Here is a 22,838-nt window from a genome sequence, read left to right as displayed (position 1 = left end):
GAGGAATCCTTAGATGGGATCCCCCTATGTAGACTATGGGAAGTCTTTGGAACTCGTACTAGGCGAATTCCAAAGGGAAATTTTAACTCAAACAATCTAAGAACTTTTCTTGTCAGTTCTGGCTAATCAATTTGAGCCGATTTGATCTTGGTTTATACCTGACTTATTTTAGGTGCTCAATAGCCGAAATTGTGGCATAGTTTGAACTGACCGGAAATGGTTCCAACCATTTATGCAAGATTGCTGAGTTTTTCTTTGTGTGATCTTTGATTTCTTACGTACAAAGTCTTCCATATAAAATGTAACTTAATCATACAAAAATTCTTAAATTCTACAGCATAATTACTAGTGTTTTATTTCAAGTAATTTGTCATTACAAAATAATACACATACACATGATTTGATCTGAGTAGCAAACATAATCTCTTTCAATGATAGGAAAACTATAGGAGTATACAACCAAAATTAATTAGCTCTAAACAATTAGCACAAACAAAGCACTCGATTTCTATTACGTACCAATTTGACAAACTTGAAGGTTCAGTCCAAATTTAATCGATATATATATATATATATATATATATATATATATATATATATATTTGATACATACACTTAATCTTCAATAATTAATGTGTAATCATGAAAAAGTTAAACACTTTGCTGCAGTTGTTCTCATTTTTCACTTCAATGTCTTCAGAGATGATGATTGAAATAATTTTGAACATTTGTTGAACATATAGGATCACCTAGTTGGGCAAACAAAGAGATGTAACGTATCAATCCTTCGTAACATCATGTATCAGCAAAAAAATGGTATATCCTGGCATTATTTAGTATCAGTCGAACGGCCGCAGTTGTAGTGATGACAGATAGGAGCAAAGATAATATAATACTGATCCAATGCCATAACTTATGTTCTCTTCTAGCAGTCGTGCTCGTTATCTGCAGCGCAACAAATAACATTGCAGTACTATTGGAATGAACAAACTTTACCAGGTAATATTTGTGCTTTTAGAAGTCCATACCTTAATAAAGACCATGCTTGGGAATAGAAATGTAAGCGGGAAAAGTGTAAATGATCCAAAGAGGTTTACAAAATCTCCCATGAATGGAAACAAACTCGTGATGAATGTGTTCACACCGAAAAGAAGTGCTCGTGAGAAGAAACGGCAAACGAGATTATATTTGGAGAACATGCTCTCCTCTAGTCTCTGAAACTTTGTGTCAAGAGCCTCATGTATTGGTGCAACAAAAATCTGATTTCATTAGCAAATAGTAGATTATATTAGTTAATAAATAGATCATTGAAGTATATATATATATACACTTGATATAAATTACAAGTCGAACTTGTACATGTTGGGAGACTATGCTTTGTAGAAAGGCAGTGGAATTGATCACTACTTTTGCCCATCTAGGCCCACTTACACTTAGCTGTTGAGGAAGATACTCTGAAACTGAGGAGCCGTATGCCCAATAACCAGCTATGCTTATTCCATAGTAAATCGCAAGGCCAACTGTATATTGCATTGCCAATGCCTTTCTCATGTTGGAAACTACTGGCTTGCGAAGAGTTGACTGGAATGCTCACTTAATGTAAATACTTCATAAGTTGGTACTAATAATTGATGTTTATAGATGAAACAATCTCAACACAAAGGGAAATTTACATAATTACTACTGACAACTTTTAAAATATCACAACTACATTCTTCAAAATATTATAATTGATACTGAAATTTGTTTACTCTTTCAAAATTGCGTTAATACAGTTTTTGAAGGAATAATAACGAATATTTTAAATATGTGGTTGTTAAAGTTAACAAATGTATATAAACGAACAAAGTATCCTTTTTTTTAAGTTTTGAGTGCAAAATATTTGTTGTAGATTATTTTCTTGCGTACAATGGTATCATCCATCATTAAATATCTTTCAAATCATTTTGAACAATTGATATAAAGGCAAGATAGTTCTTTGAAAGAATGTGGTAACAATTATGATATTCAAAAAGTTTTTTTAGGAAGCATGTAAAAGTCCTTAAAGGAGAAGCATGGTTAATATTCAGCTACTAATTTTTGTTCCTTCCAAACCTGTATCTCTGGTAGCAAGCCAGATGTGTTGCAAACAAGAATGGCAGATATAGCTCCAAAGGCATTAAACACTTTATCTGCTTCACTTCCATGAATTGTGTAATCCTTGCTTTTATTGGATTTTCCTTCAATAGACGGACAAGATAAGATTTAAACAAATAGAAATCTTGCAGTTAACAAGTTCTATAAATTAATCTATCAGACATCATTCAGTTTGTTCAGGAATAACATAAAGGATTGATGGTGAGTTCATTAAGTACCAATTACAAATAAAGAACTGAAGAAAAAGAAAAGTTTACCATCTTTGACTAGTATCACCACAAGAATCACATCATATGTTAGGGTGAGGATAGCTGAGGTAGCTAGCCAATTCTTCATGGCTGACATAGTGGGTACAAAATATGCGAAAATGAAGTAGACAACACCAGTTGCAACAATGAACACCTGAAGCCTTGCTGGGGAGCCACTGAACTCTGAATTGATTTCCTAATTGCAAAATGGAACATGTGTAAATGACTGCACAAGAAGTTCAGATTCTAGCCTCCATCTCTAGACTAATTTACTTATTTGGAAACAATGTAGCAGTACTAATTTGCCAGATCTGCCATGGTTTTGCAGTACTATCCTTTTTTTCAAAAAAGAAAAATCTTAAGTACATTCCACTTCATCTGAAATTAGTACAAGTATTAAGAATAACGTTTTCTAGAGATTAACCTATGCTGTTCCAAAGCAATATCATCTGTACCCAATAATTACGTAGAGCAAAAAAGACAGTACTGGAAAAGGCACTGCGAAGCAACAATTCAAAAAGTTAATAAATTTGACAACTTGAATAGAATGGTTAGATAGTCGGTTTGACACATAAGTTGTTACGTGACAGACCAATAATAGATATCATGTTTTCTAGCACGCCCCTCATGTGCAGCTTGCTCGTGGACAAATAATTAATATGAGGATGTGTAATACCTTCAGACTACTCCAAAATAGTGACTAGATAGGGCTTAGATGAGATTTTAATTCACAACCTCTGAAAATACTGGCTCCCGTGCATGTTAAATAATTAATTAAATGTCTCAAAAACTTAAGCTATATAAACGACAATAATATATATATACCTTTAACGATAATATTTGGATATCTTAGGCTGAAAAAGTATAAATAAATTTGACCATCAAAAGCTGGTTGTTCTCTCTATATATATAGTTTAACTATGCTTTCTATGATAGAATTAACAAAGACAAGTGTACAGATTTACGGTTTCAATTTCATTTGAAAAAGATTCGTTGACGAGTGAAGTGCATAAACCTTTAAAGCTCTTCCTCCTAAAAGAATGAAGCCCATGTTGCCAAGAAGTATAGTTGTGAATTGCAAGAACCACGTGGTATAATACATTCTTCTCCCTATAAGAGAAGTCAAGTTAATTGAATAGTTCTTGTGTCAGCTCGAACGTCCATTATAGTTAAAGAAAAGAACAGTGATAGTTAAAGCAGTAGAAGATTAAATATATTTAAATTCATTAAAGAATAAGGGAACCATATCTATATACCTTTTCTTTTGGTTGATACCGAGTGACTGCGATTCCTAGTGGTGTCTAGTTGGTTTGGAATTCTGGATCTTTAGATTTTTATCCCTAGTCAATAATAAAGTATGCTTTGTTATCAGAGTTCGAGTTGGGTCTAATATCTAAATTAGTCCAAGGATTGGTGGTGTAGTATCTCGAGCTAGGGCACGCATTATAAGGACTAGTTGTGGGCAAATTTCAATTTTCGTCCTATTTCGAGGAGTTTTAATATGTGGAGTTTTAATATGTGGTGTATCTTTGTAGTCACTGGTAGTATAAGAGTAAGTTCTTAGTATATTTATTTTTGTTGTCAATGTTCCTCCTAATCGATGATTGATCTTGGTAAGTTGGTTAAGACCTTTAACTCAGGATGTTAGCTTTTAAGGCTTTTATTTTGGACCTATCTATCAATCTTGCTCCGGTTGTGAATTATCTTTCAATTTCAAGGACAATTTTTCTTTCTGGTGGGAGTGTTGTAACATCCAAAAAGACAAAAATGGAGCACACATGACTTGCATATGCGCCCCTTCTCTCTCTCTCCCTCCCTCTTTCTTTTTCTCTTCCTTCTTCTTTTCTTCTTTCTCCCTACTAGCTACCCTTTTCCCCCTTGGAGGATGTCATTGTGTCGGAGCACCACCGAGCTCGTCGACCTAGGAATTGAAGCGCCGGATCTCTCTCCCTTAATAAGTAAGTTTAATTTAAAAATGTGTTAATGACTTGGGTTTTTTCCTCCAAAGTTTTCTCCTCTTGGTTTTGTCGTGATCTAGCCGGCTAGCGGACTCGTGCCTTGCCTAGTGAGCTTCCCTTACTCGCAAGGATACCCTTGGTGGCACCTTTGGAGCCCTTGCAAGGATGCGCTCGGCCAGCAGCCTTGCTGAGGGTGGTTCTCCTGTCGGCCACCTCTAGTGGCTAGACTTGTCCTCGTCCAACTTTTGCTAGTCGAGGGGAGAGTGCCAGCATGGTCAGGCAACGCTGCCGTTCGGCTGGGATCACTAGTATCTTCCCCTATTGTCATTGGGGAGTTACATTGTGTTATGGGCAAGTCAGCACCTTGGGTGCCTTCCCCCGCTAGTAAAGTTTGGGTCGGTACGCCGACTTGGCTATCGATAGTGGTGCCCACCAACAACCCTTTCCCTTCTCATTCTTGGCTAGGCTAGGTCGAGAAGAGGAGCAAGATGGGTTGGGTCGAGCCTTCCTTGGTGGGCTGCGGCCTAGCCTTAGGGTTTGTGTTGGGTTGACCCCCAACCCAAGTTGGCTTAGGTTGGTTGCAGCCCAGCCTAAGGTAGGGCTGTGGTTAGGTTAGGCTACCCAGCCCAGCCTAGCTTGGGCTTAGGTTGGGTTCTGCCTAGTCCAATCTATTGGTGAGTTGAGTTGTCACCTAATCCAAGCGACTAGTGGGCTGGCAGGCTGGGCAGGCTACAACCTAGCCAACTTGGGCTTAGGTTGGCTTGTTGGTTTGGGTTGGTTGCGACCCAGCTTAGACTGGTGGGTTGGGTTGCGACCTAGCCCGTGAGGCTTTTAGGTTCGGTGCTTTGGGGCTTTGGGCCTAATCTTAGTATATGTTAGAGTCTCTGACCCTTGGGTTGACCCAAGTAGATTAATTGTTGCTTAATCTATTATATTTATTTTAATCTTTTTAATCATATTAATTATGAGCCTTATTTATCATTATTTTGAGGATTGCTTGCTAATTATAATAATTGTTGTAAATCAATTATAATAAATTAGACTAAGGCCTTTGAGTACCTTTGCTAATTGCTCCTAAATGAGAATTAGCTCTAAGTAAAGTTTAGTGTGGTCGATCAAGTTTTTAGTTAAATTAATTGTAACAAAGGAGTCCGTGATCGAGGTGTGTCCATATTAATTTCTCATATTGGAGAATTAATACAGACTAATGTAGAGTCATGGTAATAAGCAAATTGAACTATTTAATGAAGTTGATAATTAAATGTTGGCTACGTGAATTACTGTAAATTGATAATAATGATATGAACAATACTTTGAAGTAAATTATTTCAATTGCGTTTAATAGTACGTGAGGGTTTAGTATAATTATGCTGGTCTTACCTAACTAATGAATATGAGAATTCTAAAATGGACCTACCCAAGCTTATAGCGGACGTCAATAGAGTTATTTAATTAATCAGTGAGAGGTATTTGTGCTTATATTTTTTTATTACTTACCCTATCAAGGTGGATTCCATCCCTATGAGGATGATCCTTTGGCGCAGTTGCAGCTAGTATCATGAAAGCGATGTCAGGCAAGTAAAATTTTTATTATTTAAGATTAGTATAGAGAATAACACAACTTATGTTACGACATCATTACATTCATATTATGAGAGTGCATACGTTTTTCTCGCTATTATTATTGCACGTTGTACATGTTAATTTTATTTTGATGTTTGGTGAGATTTTAAGTATCATGATTTCTACACATATTTCTTGGGCATAATCATGTGTGTTAGCACGTAATACATGATAATGATGTGTGTTCTATTATACTTGTTGTGCTGTATAATATCATCTCACTTACACACATGCACGACCATAAAGGAGGTAACTATAGCATCTCGATAGTACCTAACACCTCCTCAGCTAGAGTTAGGGGTGGGAGATACTTAAAATCTTAATTTGTCGATCATAGACAATCAAGCAGCCGTTTCGTCAGGCGATGAGTGATTTACTATCAATTGACGATAGTCATACCATTTAGGTATTTAAGATGGAGAGAGAAGGGTAGGATGTCATAAATCTAACGGTACCCAATAAAATTGGGTGAGGGCATCCGTGAGCGATGACTCATGATATTCTACACGGTGGTGCAATAATGTGGAGCCGAGGGCTTAAATTGTAATATCGATGTGCGATACTGACATATGTGATGAGCTTATGATTGAGTTATTTAGTCTACGATGGTGAACAATTGTTCATGCTACTCGTTGGGTGTGACAGGCTAGCGAGTTACCAATAGGATCTACCCTTCATTATGTGTTTGTGTGGTCGGGTTTTAGTGTTGATATGGCTTATATGTATAGCTCTGCATGAGTCTATGTTACAGACTTAGTAGTCTGAGTTGACGCATATTATGTGTAGTGTTGACTTGTCCTATAGGCTGAGCTTGGTGTGAGCTCGAGTTTTAGGACTTGATAGTCCAAATATCACATAGTAGGTTATTAATTGCTAATGCATGTGTGCATTAAATAAACATGTTGAGTATAGGACACTAATGCATTGATTTGATCATGATGCGTATATTCATATTTATTTATTATTGCATCACTGATTATACTACTTTTAGACTATAGTAGTGGATGCTTGCTGGGTTTTGTGCTCACCACCTTCTAGTGAAAATATTTTTTAGATCAGTAAATAGGCCTGAGCTCGTAGAAAATCTGGCAAAGACTAGTTTTAGTTTCTTTCTATATATTTTATTCATGTAAATTAAGTTTGATGGCTTGTTGCCCCTACGTTGGCACTTTACTTATATTTTTGAATTTATATTTTAGGGCTTGTTATAGCCTTTGGTGTTATGAGATTTTATGGTCTGTATTATTTATGGAAATATAGGCTTTCTCTTGGGTATTATGTTAAAACCTTAACTAATATGTCACGTAAAAATCACGTGGATTCCACCCATTTGTGGGTGCGTATATTTGGTAGCGGGATGTTATAGAACACGACCCTAGACTTGAATTCTCATGCTTGTCCAGGTGGAGGAACGTAGAGCGAAGGGTTGTGCTTTTGCTGCGATGAATGTTTCACTCCTAGACATCGGTGTTCGAGACCAATCAGGAGTGTAAGGTTAATCGACAGTCTTAGGGGTGCTGAGGATGGAATTGCTAGTGATTAGCCCATAGAGGAGTATTAGGAGAAGGATTGGGATGAGTGCGTAGAGGAGAAAATGCTGGTGGAATTCCTTACATGCATATTTGGGTACCATCGCATTGAAGACCCTTCGGGTGGACGATCTTGTTAGAAAGCTTTGCATGCATGTCCTAATTGACCCTGAGAGCACACAATTTTATAGACGAGCGGCTGGTTAGAAAGATTGAATTAATGGAGGAACCAACGACTGGATTTGATGTGGTGATTGGCGATGGTACCGTTTTATGGGTGGATAGTTTATGTTGCCGAGTTGGAATTTAGGAGCAAGTCCATAATTTCATTGCATACTTATATTCGCTGGCCTTGTAAGGAGCTAATGTGATATTAGGAACACAATGGTTGTAAAGCCTAGGACCGATGACATTTGATTTCAGCAACTTATGGATGACGTTCCAATAGGACAATAGGGTGAGATCACAACCGAGCTTGACCTTGCATTTGATAGTTGGGCTACCTCAACCCTCTTAGATAGGAGAAGACATTTGGGTGATACCTCAGCCACCAGCAGCACTGCCTAAGACTTCACGTCGACCCAATTTGGAGCGTTCCCCAGTTTCACACCTTATGGACAAGTTAGGGGAAGCATGGCGGACTGACACGGTTTTGCCAAATTGAGCCTTATTCGACTCTAGAATGGGTTGATACAATCCTGCTCCTTAGTTAAAAATTATTGCTTATGAGTTGTAAAAGTTATTTTCTTATTTGCTAAAAATTAAAGACTTCTAGCTGATGCGTTCAAATGCCATGAAGAGCCATTCAAACACGACATTCAAATGTCTACATCGTATTCGCACATATAGAGGCAACGTATCGGTCTTTCGAACGGCTTAACGAGCTAGTTTGAACACCCGATGGAAGAGATATTTCATAATAGGGTTTCATTATTACTTTTGGACGTTTGGCTAGCCTCCAAATATGGAGAATAGTAACTACTTTGGAATTATTTAACATTTTTAGAAATTAATCCACTCTTCTCCTTTGTCTTTTCTCTCTTTCTCCCTCAATCTTCCCTCAAACCAGCCGACCACCATTGTTGGTCGAGCTCCTTCCCCTTTCCGTCTAGTTGCCCCTTTCGACCCTAAGAAATGACCCACTTCTCTCACCTCTTCTCTGCCTTGTGCAACACTCCTACCTACCTTACACCTCCATTAATCAACCTTTACTAACCCTAGCTGAGTTCCACCACCACCATCACTCAGCCACCCCTTTCGTCATTTCATTCCGATAAACTCAATCCTCCATCCCAGATCTATCAAACCCTAAAATTTTATTCTGATCCATCCGTTGAATCATAAAGACCCCCTTAACCTTGAAGATTTGCGGTATACATAACTTCTAAATTGGAGGTTGGATCGTGAATCAGAGATTATATTCAAACTTGTATCGCTCGAGGGAGTAGGAAGACACCTACAGATCATTGTTCAAAGGTGGATCGTATCAATGTAAATAGGTATTTACTAAGAAATTTAAACCCAATTGAAGTATTGAAAATTATAATGCTAGATTAGCATCCAAGGATTATTGTCAAAGAGAAGGAATTGAGTAATTTGAGACCTTTTCTACAGGTAACAAAGGTTATTTATATAAGAGTTACGTTACTTTTGCTTCTCTGTATAATTTAGAAATTCATCAAAGAGATGTTAAAATGATATTTTTAAATGGTGAATTAGAAGAAGAGATTTATATTGAGCAACTAGAAGGTTATGTGATAAATGACTTAAAGATAAAATTTGCAAGTTAAACAAATCTCTTTATGGTCTAAATAATGATATAAGAAATTTAAACAAGAAATTAAGAAATTTGGTTTCAAAATTAATAAAGTAGAGAGTTATGTTTTTGTTAAAATAATTGATACATATAATGTAATACTTCCCTCTATGTTGATGATTTACATATCTTTGATACTAACATAGTTAGTATAAATGAAATTAAAGAATTTATTATTAGATCATTTGAGATGAAAGATCTTGGTCAAGTAGATATCATTTTGGCATCAAAATGATTAAACAAAATCATGCTTATATTTTGACACAATTACATTATATTGAGAAAAATATTAGGAAAATTTGATTCTTTTTTTATTATAAACCAAGTGTGATCCCAATTAGTAACAATAAGCTAAAACCTAGTAAAATTAAGCCAAAAGAGCGAAAGAGTATGCAAAAATTATTAGTAATTTGGCGCATGCTATGAACTATAATAGACCGATTATTACTTATATTATAGTGAGACACTGATTCTTGCCCTAATATCTTCCTCTTTTTCCTAGATTTACTAGTAATCCTAGTAATTAGCATTAGATCGAACTAGCTTTGAGTGAAGGCCTAGTTGCATTATGGTTTACATTATGGCTTTGAGATATTTCAACATATGCATTATGGTTTACATTATAGATGAAATAATTCTCTTCTTGAATGTTATAGTGATGTTAATTGAACTTTCAATAAGACTAATTCTAAATTGGTTAGTAATTTAATATTTACTTTGAGTGAAGGCCTAGTTGCATAGTCTTCTAAATAATAATTATGCATTGCTTATGATATTCTTCTTTAATGAAATCCTAACTCTTCAATTACTTTATATTATGATAATCAAGCTGCATTATATTTCTAAAAAAGTAAGAAACTTACAAGAGTAAGCATATTACATCTGTAGACCTTCTGCTACCGCGGGACTAGGCATTAGACAATTGGACCTTGTAAACAAAAGCCTAATCCTTAAGTTTGCTTGGTGTCTAATCACTAATTCTAACAGTAGTTGGGTCAAACTCCTTAAAGTAAGATACTTTCCAAGCACCTCCTTACCTGGGCATCCATTCTTAGTGTCAAAATCATTCGCAAGCAAAACATCACTAGGGAGTCAGGGAATGGTATTCAAATACAACCTAGGCATGATCCATGCATCCGACTCTAATCCTCATCAGTTCCCTCCCCCCTAAACCACTTCAGAAGATCAAGTTCTCCTTCTCTATAGTATGATAAGAATGATCGTTTAATATGAAAACCCAAACCTAATGGAGTATTCTCCACTAAGTCGGCTGATTAAACTATCTCTAGTGGGAACTGGCTCAGTTCTTCCTCCCTGGGACAGGTTAACATCCTTTGGAAGGCAATCTGGAAAGACAAAGATGCTCCTCCTAGGGTTAAAGTTTTTATCTAGGGATGCATTGTTGGTGCCCTTCCCACTAGAACAATTCTACACTAGAGAATAAACGATATCAATCCCACCATACCCTCTGTCAACACACAAAAGAATCAATCGACCATTTTCTCCTCTATTGTGATTTTGCTAGAGCAATTTGGTTCTAATGCAATCTAGGGCTAAGAATTGAGATCTCATCCTTCAAGCTAGATAAATGGATACTCAAGCTTCACAATGACCTTGCTCAGCGAGAATTATTTACCTACTCCCTCACCATTCTTTGGAGCATACAGAAGAGTAGGAACAGTCACCTTTTTAGTAGGGAAAGACTTTGCCCTATCAAAATGATAAATATGGTAGATCTTATAGAAAAAGCAATCCCAAATGCATGCCCTGGATGTCCCTTTACTACCTTTGGGGAAAGCCAGTCAACTCTCCTCTTTGGACTATTTCTAGTCTTGTGATAGAGATGTTATTGGTCGGTCAAATGCTGCATGGCATGGATCCCACGTAAGAGAAGCCTGTTTTTCTTTAGCCGTGCATCTCTCCTCAATCTGTAGGGGAAAGCTACCTTCTTGGAAAACTATCTGAATGCTCTTCACAAAGAAGTTCAAGCAATCCTTCTTACCATCATGGAAGCCTCAATATTAGCCGCTGGAAGAAGAATCTAGATCTTTAGTGATTTGCCAAAGCTTAGTCTCATCTACTAAACAATCCTGATAAGGACAATGTGGATTGGACAATAGCTTCAATGCCGACAATGGATCTCCAATGCCTAGCTAAATTTGTTGTCTCAAATCTTGTCCGTAAAGAATGGATTAACCCTCCGGTAAAATTCCATTATAACCTTATTTTAAATGAATGATTTAGTCTATGGACTATTTTTCAAAAAAAAAACCCCTACCCCTAGAATTTAAGCCCTTTGAAGCGCAATAGTTTTAGATATGGGAAAGGTTTTTGTTAAACTTACTCGAGGTTTCAATCTATATGACCTCCGGGCTGAACAAAGTACCTCTTTTGTAGAGGCATGTAGTAACCTAACCTTTTAGAGTAGAGGAAACTTGTGAAGAAGGGTTAGCTTACTATGGAGTATTTATCTAAGGATTAAGTGATTGGAGATCCACTCATCAAACAACTTAGTGGTAAGGTGGTAAGAGAGTGAAAAAAATTTTGAGGAATACAAGGCTTTTATTGATTCAAGAATAGATAATTAACAACCTACTCTTTAAGTTCAAATGACTTAATCATTAACTATCCAAAAAAAAAGAAATACTGATATGTAGGTCATATTTTGTGTGCATATTATTTTATCATAGTGGGGATGTCATTATTTAATCCAAGATTCTATATCTAAATTAATGCACATAAATTCACAACGTAAGAATGGACATTAGTCCTTAACAGTTTTCACATAGTATTAGTAGAAACAAAGTAGTTATGGACACTCTTGATGAGACTACCTTTGTAGGTATGGAGGTTAGAGTCACCTTCTATAGGTTATCAGTAAAATGCACTATCTTAAGAGGACCAATAACTGTGTAGAATGTAGTTAAGTCATTTGACTTTAATAATTTGAGTTCAAGGTCTATCCTCTCATCCATTCAAAGTATATAAATTTTGTTCCAATCATAGATTAAAAGTCATCCACCTATAGCGATACATTATACATTATCCAAATATTTTATTTATTTTTATTTTTATATAAAAATAGCTCCTTTTATGCAAGTCTTGTTTTATATTATGTAAGAAAATACCATACAATTCCCACTTATTTCAAAATAATAGTAAAAAATGGTGTTGCAGGAAATCTATTAGAAATATATTTGAATGAGATTTAAATATGTTCCTATAAGATAGATCCGTTCAAATAGACTTTTTTGGACAGTAAATTTTATCTAATATTCAGAATCCATTCAAACACCTCTAAAAAATCTCCTCATTGAAAAAACAACTTTATTTGGTCCAATAGGTTCCATTTTAAATGAGATGTGTCTTGTTATAAAAAATTATTTATTTCGTCTATAAAACACTTTAAAGAAAGAGAAAGAGAGCATCTAAAAGATTAAAAAAAAAACAGTCATACTATATTTGATCCACCTTTCTTCATATAAAGTCATTGATTTAAATTTTCCTTCTTGATTTTTGGGTTATTGATTGGTCCCAAGTTTCGTGGAAAAACAACCCTTAGAAACTTGTAACCAAGACCTCATATCCTTGAGATGGAATTTCTAAGAGTCTACATGTACCTTCGTGGAAATATTTATATCTTAAAGAAAGGTACCAATATTTTGTCTTATCAACTCAAATTTTTATTTCACCTAACATTTGTGACAACGTATTTTTTCTCCTGGGCAGAGTCTCCTCTCCTAGTCTTCTCCTCTTCTCAGAGCAAAAACTCCATTGCTCCCCTCCCCAGCCTTCCCTCCTTCTCCTTCCCCCACCCGCACCTAAATACCTTCCTCCTTTGAAGATTCTCTAGGCTCCTCCACGAAGGATGCATGGAGCATGGAGGAGTCTATTCAACGGAACTAGCCTCAAAAACTCCCTCAGACGAACATGGAATCTAGAGGAATGGTGGAGTTCATAGATGCTAGTAGAAATACCTTGTTGATATCCTTTGAGAAGGAAATTGATTAATGAAAGGTGTGGTTTGGCTCCCTCTGGACTTTCAATATGGATTTGTTCTCCTTGGCACAGCATAGTTGGTACCAAACACCTCCCTGGAATGCTGGCTCTTTGACAAATGCAACTTCTGGGTCTAGTGCCATGGGACTGCCACTAGAATACCTTTCAACCTCAACGGTGGAGAAGTTGATACTACGGGTCAAAGAAGAGGTGGTAGGGGAAGTCCTAGATACCTCTAGCAGCTTGTTTAGGTTGGGTACTAGGGAGAAGCACATGTCGGTCCCTACAAGGAGTTCACCTAAGATCTAGCCGAATTTGGCAGGGAAGCTTAACCTATCTAATACCCATGTCGAGAAGTCACCATCAGTCTTCTCAAAAACTAGAATTATTAGAGACAACTAGAACACCACTCCGTCGCAAAAGATCGACAGCCCAAGCCTCTGCACTATTCATGTCAAAGAAGTTGAGAGCCTCACCCATCTCCAGATAACAGACTCAACTAGTAACACTCCCCATCCCCTGAAAACCAAACACTCTACCTCTCTTAGCCCAACTAGCCAAAGTCATGCAAGTCACGTCCTACCCACTTCTCATGCAAAACCTACTAACTCCCTATGTGAACTAGCACTCACACCAACTATCAGTGGGTCCACTAAACCTAACACAACCATAGAGGAAGGAAGCTCAAGTTTATGCTCTCCTAACAAGTGTAAGGCTGATGTCGCCCTCTCATCTTAGTCTAAACGCACACTGTATCAGCTCTAATTGATGCCAATAATGTGCTAGAGGTCGGCCCAAAGACCTACACTGCTACGGTGAGTCCAGGCCCACTGTAGAGGGACCAATGAATGTTTTGGCATGGAACTATCGAGGGTGTGGAGGCTTATCGGCAGTTCGTAACTTGCAAAGCATCCTCCACGGGTCCAAAGCTAAGATAACCTTCTTGTCTGAAACTAATGTGGCACCTAAGAAGCTGAGAGGATTATCTCCCGGCTCTCTCTTAAAAACTCCTTTATTATGAGCTCAACTGGCTGGTCTAGTGGCCTCTGGCTACTGTGGGAGGACAGCGTCAAAGCTGTGGTTACAGAAGCTACCTCAAACTTTATTTTTGCCCATATCCATGGTAGTTCGTCCAACTTGGATTAGCTTTTTGTCAAAGTTTACGGCAACCCCTACTATCAGACCACTCCTCTCTATGGAACAAGATTAGCCAATACTTGGAGACCTCAAATCTCCCTCTCTATTGCATGGGAGACTTCAACAACATCTCAATAACAACGGAGAAAGAAGGGTCTTTCTTCTAATGGCAGAAAACTCAAAATGTTTGCTAGTTGGATTCAACAATCGGGTCTGATGGACTTAGGCTGTTTAGGCCCTACTTACACATGGTCCTATAGAAGGGTATCATGTGACCTAATTAGAGAGAGGCTTGATCATGTGCTTGTCTCACCAAATTGGAGCACCCTATTCCACTCTACTAGGGTCTTTCATCTCCCGACCATCTCAAGCAAATCACAATCCTATTCTCTTACATATGGCTCTACTGATGGGTAGACAAAGACGCAAGTTCCACATGGAGAACTGGTGGTTTACGATGGAATCCTTCACTAAGTGCTATAAGGAGGCTTGGGTGCAGTGCTACAGTAGCAGTCATTCACTCTCCTCCAACCTGCGTGCTCTCATGGAGAAGATTAAAAGTTGGGCAAAGGAAAGTGGTGGTAACCCAAAGGAAAGAATATGTGCTCTTGAAAGAGAAATTCTACAACTCTAGACTAGTGCCATAAGTGAGGAGGGCCAGGCTCGGGAACAAGTGCTTCGCTGCATGCACGATAATTTGCTCTGACGAAAAGAGATATTCTGGAACCAGCATTCTAGGATATGATGGCTAGTCTAGGGAGAATGGAACACCAAGTTCTTTCATGCTACTACTATTGCTTGCAAAAGAAGAAACATGATAGATGGTCTCAAGCTGGGTAATGGGTAGTGGACTCACTGTCAAAAGGAGATCAAGGAAGCCTTTCTGCATCACTTCAGGGAGACATTCACTACTACAAACCTGAAATTGGATTTGTCCTAAAGAGCCTGGCTCTAGACCGAGCTGCAGGCCCTTATGGTATCAATGCTAGGTTTTTCTAGATGTGTTGGTCTAATCTGTAACCTACCATTTGCAATTCTATGAGAAGCTTTTGCTCTATCAGAAGGATGGATAAGGCTTTGAATAGATCCAACATAGCCCTTATTCCAAAGAAAGGCTTTGAATAGATCCAACATAGTCCTTATTCCAAAGAAGGAAGCTCCAAATACTGTCAGTGATTTTGAGCCTATAAGTCTCTGTGACACCACTTACAAAGCAATTGTCAAACTCATTGCCATGAGAATGAAGCTTCTTTTGAACTCTTTGATCTTGGAGGCTCAAAATGCCTTTATACTTGGGAGGAAGATCGTTGATAACCTAGTTCTAGCTCAAGAGGTGGTAAGATTTCTAACAAACACTCAAAGTAAGTCAAGGATGTTTATGATCAAAGTGGACTTCTCTAAAGCTTTTGATCAGATGGAATGGAAGTTCATTGGTGAGTCCTGGGGATCTTTGGATTCCCTGATGATTTTATTGCCTTAATTCATGATTGCATCTCCTCCACTTCTTTAGCAGTGGAAATATATAGTTGTGCTGACGGGTACTTCTCTCCTACTAGGGGCATACGGCAAGGGTGCCCTTTATCGCCCTACTTATTCATCATTGGCTCTAACATCTTATCTTTGCTCCTAGAGCATGAGATGAAGATGAATAGGCTTCGAGGTATCAAGATTGCAAGGAATGCACCTCCTATCTCACACATGATGTTCGCTGACGACCTACTCTTGTTCAGGAGAGCAAAGGTGGAGAAGGTTACTTGCCTAAAGGACTGCATTGGCTTGTACTGTGACCGGTCTGGACAAGCTATTAATTTTAATAAATCAGCAATACATTTCAACTCGAGGATAGAGGCGAGTAAGAAGATGGTGGTTCTCAATATACTCAATGTGAAAAGCATAGACAGCAAGACGAATACTTAGGCAACCCTATGTTCCTTTCGAAATCTAAAGTGGAGGCCTTCAGTTTCATCATCAACAAACTCAAGCAAAGGTTAGATGGGTGGAAAGCTAAATAGCTATCGCATGCAGGTCGGTTAGTCCTCATTAAATTGGTACTCAATGCTATACCAACATATTACATATCATCAATCTTGTTCCCAAAGAAGCTGCTAGACAAGCTAACTGTAGTTATCAGACTTTTGGTAGGGGTTTGATATAGCTAAAGGGAGTGTCTACCTCAAAAGCTAGGATAGCATCTGCAAGCCAATGAAAGTCGAAGGATTGGGAGTTAGAAGACTGCTCCATGTCAATCAAGTGCTTGTGGCTAAGCTAGTATGGAGGATGATATCAAATCCTCACTCTCTCTAGGCCAAGGTGTTAAAAGCTAAATATTGCCCATCTACTTCAGTCTGGTAGGCCAAGATGAAGCAAAGGAGTACATGGGTCTGGAACTCAATGATGGGAGTCAAGGACCAGGTCAAGTAAGGTTCTCACTGGATTATCGAAGATGGGGAATCCACCACCATAAAGAATGATCCATGGATCCCTTAGTTTGATCTGGGATAACTCATGTGAAGCACCTACTACATAAGGACGAATGGGAGGAGGAGCTGATCAGAGCAACGTTTCCTACTGAGATAGCAACCACTATTCTCAACATATCAGTGGGTCTAACCTCTCTATCTTCGCAGGATAAGCTCATTTGGAGGCACACCCTGTCTGGTATTTACTCGATAGGTTCCTTCTACAAGGAGCATTATAGCAATGATAGAGCTAACACATACAATCAAAGCACCGCTAACAAAATTTGGCAGCTAATGTGGCATACAAATAGATCCATACCCTAGGTGAAAACATTCCTTTGGCGATGCATAGTTGGCGCACTCCCGATGGCTGCTGCCTTGAATAAGCGGGTGCCGATGGTGGATGATACCTACCTAGTGTGCAAATCTATGAAGGAAATTGTTGAGCACTTGTTATTGGGTTGTAACATGGTGAGGGCTATTTAGTTTGCCTCAAGGCTAGGATTAAGATTGGATAGCTGCTCGTAAAGTCTGGAGGAATGGAATGGATACTAACTACTAAGAACAATCTCACGTCCGACCAGCTCACGTATGCGTTTACTCTAATGTGGGCCATCTAGAAAGCAAGGAACAACTTGGTGTTCAAGCGAGAAGAGGTTGATCCAAGAAGAGTAATGGACGAGGCGGATCGACTGTGGAAACCCATCCATGTCTCCAACGTTCATGACACCAACAATAGAGATCAAATGGAGGATCCACTAGCTTGGCCTTTGGAGAGGGATCTTCTCATATGTTGGGTGGATGCTGCTTAGAAAGGGGGCATACTAGTGGGATTAGTATCGCTCTCTACATATTTCCAATAGGATTTTGCACTAGCAAATCTATATTCCTACAGTATTGCGAAAGTGCACTAGCGGGGGAAGCTTCAGTGCTGCTGGAAGGGTTAAAGGAGATCCCTAACTAGGCAGCAAGGAACACCTATTGGCTCTTCAGCGACTCTAAGATCATTGTTAATGCCGTCAACGGTGAAGCGTTCACCACAGACACGAATTGGACAATCCTTAGGGTTATTCAAGAATGTACTAGGATAGCTTCCACCCCATCTCATGCGCTGCTATATCAATAGGAGCAATAACACCTTTACTCATCATTTAGCTAGTTTGGCTGACCAAAGAACACCTTGTAAAATCTAGGATGAACTGCCATCAGTTGTCAGTGGCACTTTTGGGCCGAATGAAAATCCCTAGTCTACAAGACTATTAATATAAAAAAACTAATATCTTAAAGAAAGGTACCAACATTTTGCCTTATCAACTCAAATTTCTATTTATATTTTATTCTACTTCACAAATTTTCCCAACAATCACAATTACAACCAACACCACTCCATCTCCTCCTCACCTCTCTCTTATTTTGAATATTTTCCTCCAAAATTTTGACATGTTAAAATTTCTATGGATTTTTTTTTCTAAGTTATCCAAAGATGCAAGTGTAATGAAATGAAGCCTATATTCCTGATATTTCTTTGTAACTTATTTTCAACTTCCTTTCACCTAGAAGCAGTAGCGGATCCACTGGACCTCAGGGACGATAATTGCCTCACCTACCTAAATTATATGTATATAATGTCTTCTTCTAATATTTCCCTTTAAATTATTTAATTTTTTATGGAAAAGCTCTTTCTATTTAGGATTAAAATATTATATGAAGATAAGTTAGCTATTAGAGAAAAAGAAACTAAAAGTAACAAAATGAATTAATACTAAATAATATACTAGAAAATCAGGAAGAGAAGAGATTGTAGACAAAAAAAAAACAAATAGAGAAATTTATTAAAGTACCATAGAATTTACTTGTTTTTATTATTATCGGATTATATATTTTTTCTTTTAATGGCTCAAAATATATCGCGTTAATTTTCAATTAACAACTCCAAACAAATTAAAGAATATTTGATTACATTAAAAAATAAAAAATAAAAGCCTAAAATAGCGCTCAATGGACCTTAAGGTTTGGTTCCCCTTGTAGTTTTACTTTAACCTTAAAAAAATTTATTCTAGAATATTAATATCATTTTTATCTATAGTTAAATTAACTTATTTATAAGATAATTATCTATTAAGAAAATTAACATATCACTATATTTTTGAGAGATTAAAAATAAAATACAGAGTTCAAATGATCTCTTCTAGAAAGAAGATGATGGCGAAAGTACCAATAATTGCCGTCCTTAATTATTGCAACAAATAAGAAAAATTAATGAGAGGAGAAATGTAGACTCTTACTCTTATCCACACCTGATGTGGTCCTATAGACCATGCATATAATATTATTATTAATTTAAAGGCTCGGAATGTCTCAGCTATTGACTTATTTGTTTCCCAATCCAGTGCGATCGAAGCTTGGCAATGCCGTTGGATTATCACATCTGAATATTATATTGGATTACTTACTAGAAGAATAGGTGAATTGTTTGCAATAATTATTCTTGCTCCACTCATATTTGACCAGTTAAGGAATCAAAGACTGGTCCGTAGATGGGACAAAACTTTTATTACAGAGACAAAGACGTGCAATTTTCAAGTTTACTATTGGAAATGGATCTGACAAGTTGACTAGCTATCAGCTTTCGATTTTTAGCCCAAATAATTGAGATTTTATCTTTCTAAGGAATTAAGTGTTTAAATAATATTTATGAGGATAAATTGTGCTGAGTGCATTGGAAAATAGACTTAGTTATTCAATTTAATTATTACAAAGAATTTTTCTCATTATCCTGCCAGTAACTTACAGGCTGTTTAATTAAAATAAAATTCAAAGCAAATTGAGTGTACTTCTCCACACCTGTGGGAACCAAAGTGTTTCAAGGAAGAGCCCAAATAGTCCGATTAATTGGTCACATCATGGTGACCATCTTGTGAAGAATAATATTTTTTTTTTGTTTGTTTTTCGACTAAGGTAGGACTTACCGATGGGATGACAGAAAAGAAGGATCACAATTAATCTTCGAGTTCAATATTTAGAACTTTTGTCAATGGCGCAACTAAACTCTTTTTATGGACCAGCATCATCTCCTTTTGTATCTTTGTTGACATTATGAGGTACGTAGAAGGAAACTAGAAATCCGGCATCCATGGTTTTCACCTCGTTGGTACAAAATTAGTCTTAAGTGTTAAGTTAATTTGCTCCTATATATATATGATCAACATACAGTATCATATCATCGTTATTAATAGAACATGATTGTTGGAGAATATAAAGAGTAAGCGGTTTTCTATGACTTCAAACTTTAACAGCATGGAGCATGAAGGAGGTCCTTAGTTCAAACTCAATCTCTTTTTCTTATGCAAGAATGCAAAAGGAAATTATATAATGGTTCCCTAATTAACTTAGATAATATAATAACTCTAGTCTCTGTTGTGATTTAGTTATCGCTAGAATAAAACAAAATAGAGGTAGTAACAATTATATAATGTTTGAATCCATGAGCTTTTAAGAACAGCGAAAAGGCTACAAGTTGTAGTCAAATACCTATCTGTCAGCACAATTGATGAGTAATTTTATGTGGTTGAGTATCAGAAAAACTTTAAAACTAATAATAACTTGTGGATAGTTTCTATTCACAGACAAAGTTAATCAATCGTATATGTCTGCCAAATTCATTCTAAATTTGTTGGAAGTAATAAGAGAGAGAGAGAGAGAGAGAGAGAGAGAGAGAGAGAGAGAGAGAGAGAGAGAGAGAGAGAGAGAGAGAGAGAGAGAAAGAGAGAGAGAGAGAGAGAGAGTACCAAAGTGAAAACCCACGAGGTCCCTATATCTGATGAATCTTTGGCCGTCGATGACGTGTTGACCGGCCAAGAGCCAATTGGCATAGATGGTAAAAGCCCCCATGACCACAAGGCAGGTGAGACCCCAAGCCCAGCCAAGAGGTACGAGCATCAAGTTGGAAAAGCTGAGAACATAGGCACAATTGAAACCAGTAACCAGAAGCAACCCCACTTGTTGCCATGAATCTGCCATGTCATGAATAAATTAATATTCCCATCAATCCATCATCGACTTTTAATAATAAACAAATTAGGATCTACATCTTTCTTCTTTCTCACGCCAAGAAAGAACTTAATTACCTTTATCAACGACATGAGCGGAAGTGGTATCATAATCGTTGCGCCTCTGGTTCTTTGTTAGTTGGCTGGTTTCGATGCTTACTGATTCCATCTCTCTCTCCTCCACAGCAAATGAAGAGAGTAAGCTTTGGATGAGCTAGAATGGTCATACTCTCGATATATATATATATTGGTCGACCATTGTTATATTTACCAAATGCCCTTGCGAAATGTATTAATTATTAATACCAACATGATCATTGAAAAGTCAGAACTACCTTTTTTTTTTCTCTTATAAGAAAAGAAAATGCATTAAAGGAGAGAAAGTTTTACAGAAAATGTCATCCCAGACATCCCAACTATCAACTATTGTGAACTAGTCTAAAAGTACTCGAGCTCTAATATCAATTGTTGTCGACCAATCCTAGGAGTTACTCAAGTTTTGATACCAATTATTATGAGCTGACCTAAGGGTATTCAAGCTCTGATACCAATTATTGTGTATCGGGCTAAGGTGAGTCTTCATAGAGATGGAGGTAGGCGAATAGGTAGTAAAATCGGAAAGATGATGAGATCTAAAGATGGAACGAAATGGATAATGGAAGTGATGATGACGTGGCATATATCTGATACTTAGAGAGGAAGAGGAGAGAGTAGGTGGTCGGGTTTTAAAGAGAAAGGGAAACCGACGAATAAGGAGTGAGGAACTAGTTGATGGCTATGATTTAAGGAAAGGGGAAGAAGAGAATGACATTGGAAAGATGGTGTCATTCCTTTTGTTCTTGACTATCAATCCACCCTAGTCTAGTAGGGTCGACCATCTTCTTTTCTCCTCATCTATCAGTCCCCCTTCTTCTTTAAGGCTGATCATCTCCACTCCCATTTGTTAGGTTTTATTTGTACTTATGTAATTCACAAATTATATTTTAAAATATAATTTATATCCATGTAAATATTTAAATTTTATGTATGAGCATATACACAAGTTATAAAATATTTGATGAAAGATATTAAAATAAAAAATTAATTTTAAAGTCAAAGTATCATTAAAGTGCTCAAATGGCATCCTAAAGATTGAAATAATATGAAAAAAATATAAGGCATAGGAACTATCACTCTGCATTAAACTGACTAATCTGTCGTTTGAACGCGGCGTTCGAAATGCATCCAAAAATATAGAGGGCTGGGCCATTTGAACACACCATGCATGTGTTCACACGCACAGATGTTTATATTTGGTCATTTGTAACGCATTCACACTTCAAATCATTGTGTTTAAACACATTTGGACCATGTTTATGAACGCACCCACGTAATTTACAATTTATGAAGTTATGTAAGATTTGATTTGACGTAGATTTGGCTTTAACTCTAAGATGTATTTATCTTATTTCTAAGAAAACTTATTTTATTTCTAAGAGATATTTACTTTATCTTTAAGAGATATTTATCTTATCTCTAAGAAATATATAAAGGGTTCTAATCTAACCCTAGGATGGAGGACGTCAATTGTTAATTTGGAAATCATCTTTTAGAAGCTGTTGATCAATATTTTGATATCATTTCTTAGAGACCATTAAAAATTATTTCTCTACTCTAAACTAAACGTGTCGAATTATTCTTAACTCAACACTATCTCCATTATGTAAAACCCCTACCAAATACACGTGCCCCTCATGTGGATGGAACCCACATGATGTCCACGTGAACTATTGGTCAATGTTTCAACACAATAAATAGAAGGAAATATCATATTTCCCAAATAATACAAAACAGAAGGAAACCCAAAACATCGTAAGCCAAAACAAGCCCCAAAATTATAAAGCA

General features: G+C 37.1%; 1 protein-coding gene across 2 annotated transcripts; it reads right to left on the bottom strand.

The window, feature by feature from the left end:
• Positions 1–551: 551 nt before the first annotated feature.
• Positions 552–21,159, bottom strand: LOC140768070 (proline transporter 2-like). Of its 2 annotated transcripts, none has more exons than XM_073108157.1 (8): positions 21,033–21,159; positions 20,694–20,918; positions 3,400–3,494; positions 2,394–2,580; positions 2,095–2,219; positions 1,360–1,581; positions 1,029–1,259; positions 552–945 (listed from the first exon to the last, which is right to left on the bottom strand). In XM_073108157.1, the coding sequence occupies exons 1-8, from the start codon at positions 21,121–21,123 to the stop codon at positions 796–798; spliced, it is 1,326 nt and encodes a 441-aa protein (XP_072964258.1). In that variant the 5' UTR covers positions 21,124–21,159; the 3' UTR covers positions 552–795. The 2 variants fall into 2 exon arrangements, with proteins under 2 accessions (XP_072964258.1, XP_072964259.1); XM_073108158.1 differs by having other exon boundaries at positions 554–945; positions 1,432–1,581.
• Between the last annotated feature and the right edge of the window lie 1,679 nt (positions 21,160–22,838).

This window comes from Typha angustifolia, chromosome 10 (assembly GCF_048772165.1).
Source record: "Typha angustifolia cultivar Huaian chromosome 10, ASM4877216v1, whole genome shotgun sequence".
NCBI classification, from domain to species: Eukaryota; Viridiplantae; Streptophyta; class Magnoliopsida; order Poales; family Typhaceae; genus Typha; species Typha angustifolia.
This window is presented reverse-complemented; position numbering and strand designations above follow the sequence as displayed.

Excerpts from the sequence above, each read along its gene's own strand:
- LOC140768070 (XM_073108157.1), bottom strand. The coding sequence starts at position 21,123 with ATGGAATCAGTAAGCATCGAAACCAGCCAACTAACAAAGAACCAGAGG. Across the intron at positions 3,495-20,693 it reads CCTCGTGGGTTTTCACTTTG|GGAGAAGAATGTATTATACC; the intron begins GTACTCTCTCTC and ends CTTCTCTTATAG. Across the intron at positions 1,260-1,359 it reads AAAGCATAGTCTCCCAACAT|ATTTTTGTTGCACCAATACA; the intron begins GTACAAGTTCGA and ends TAATGAAATCAG.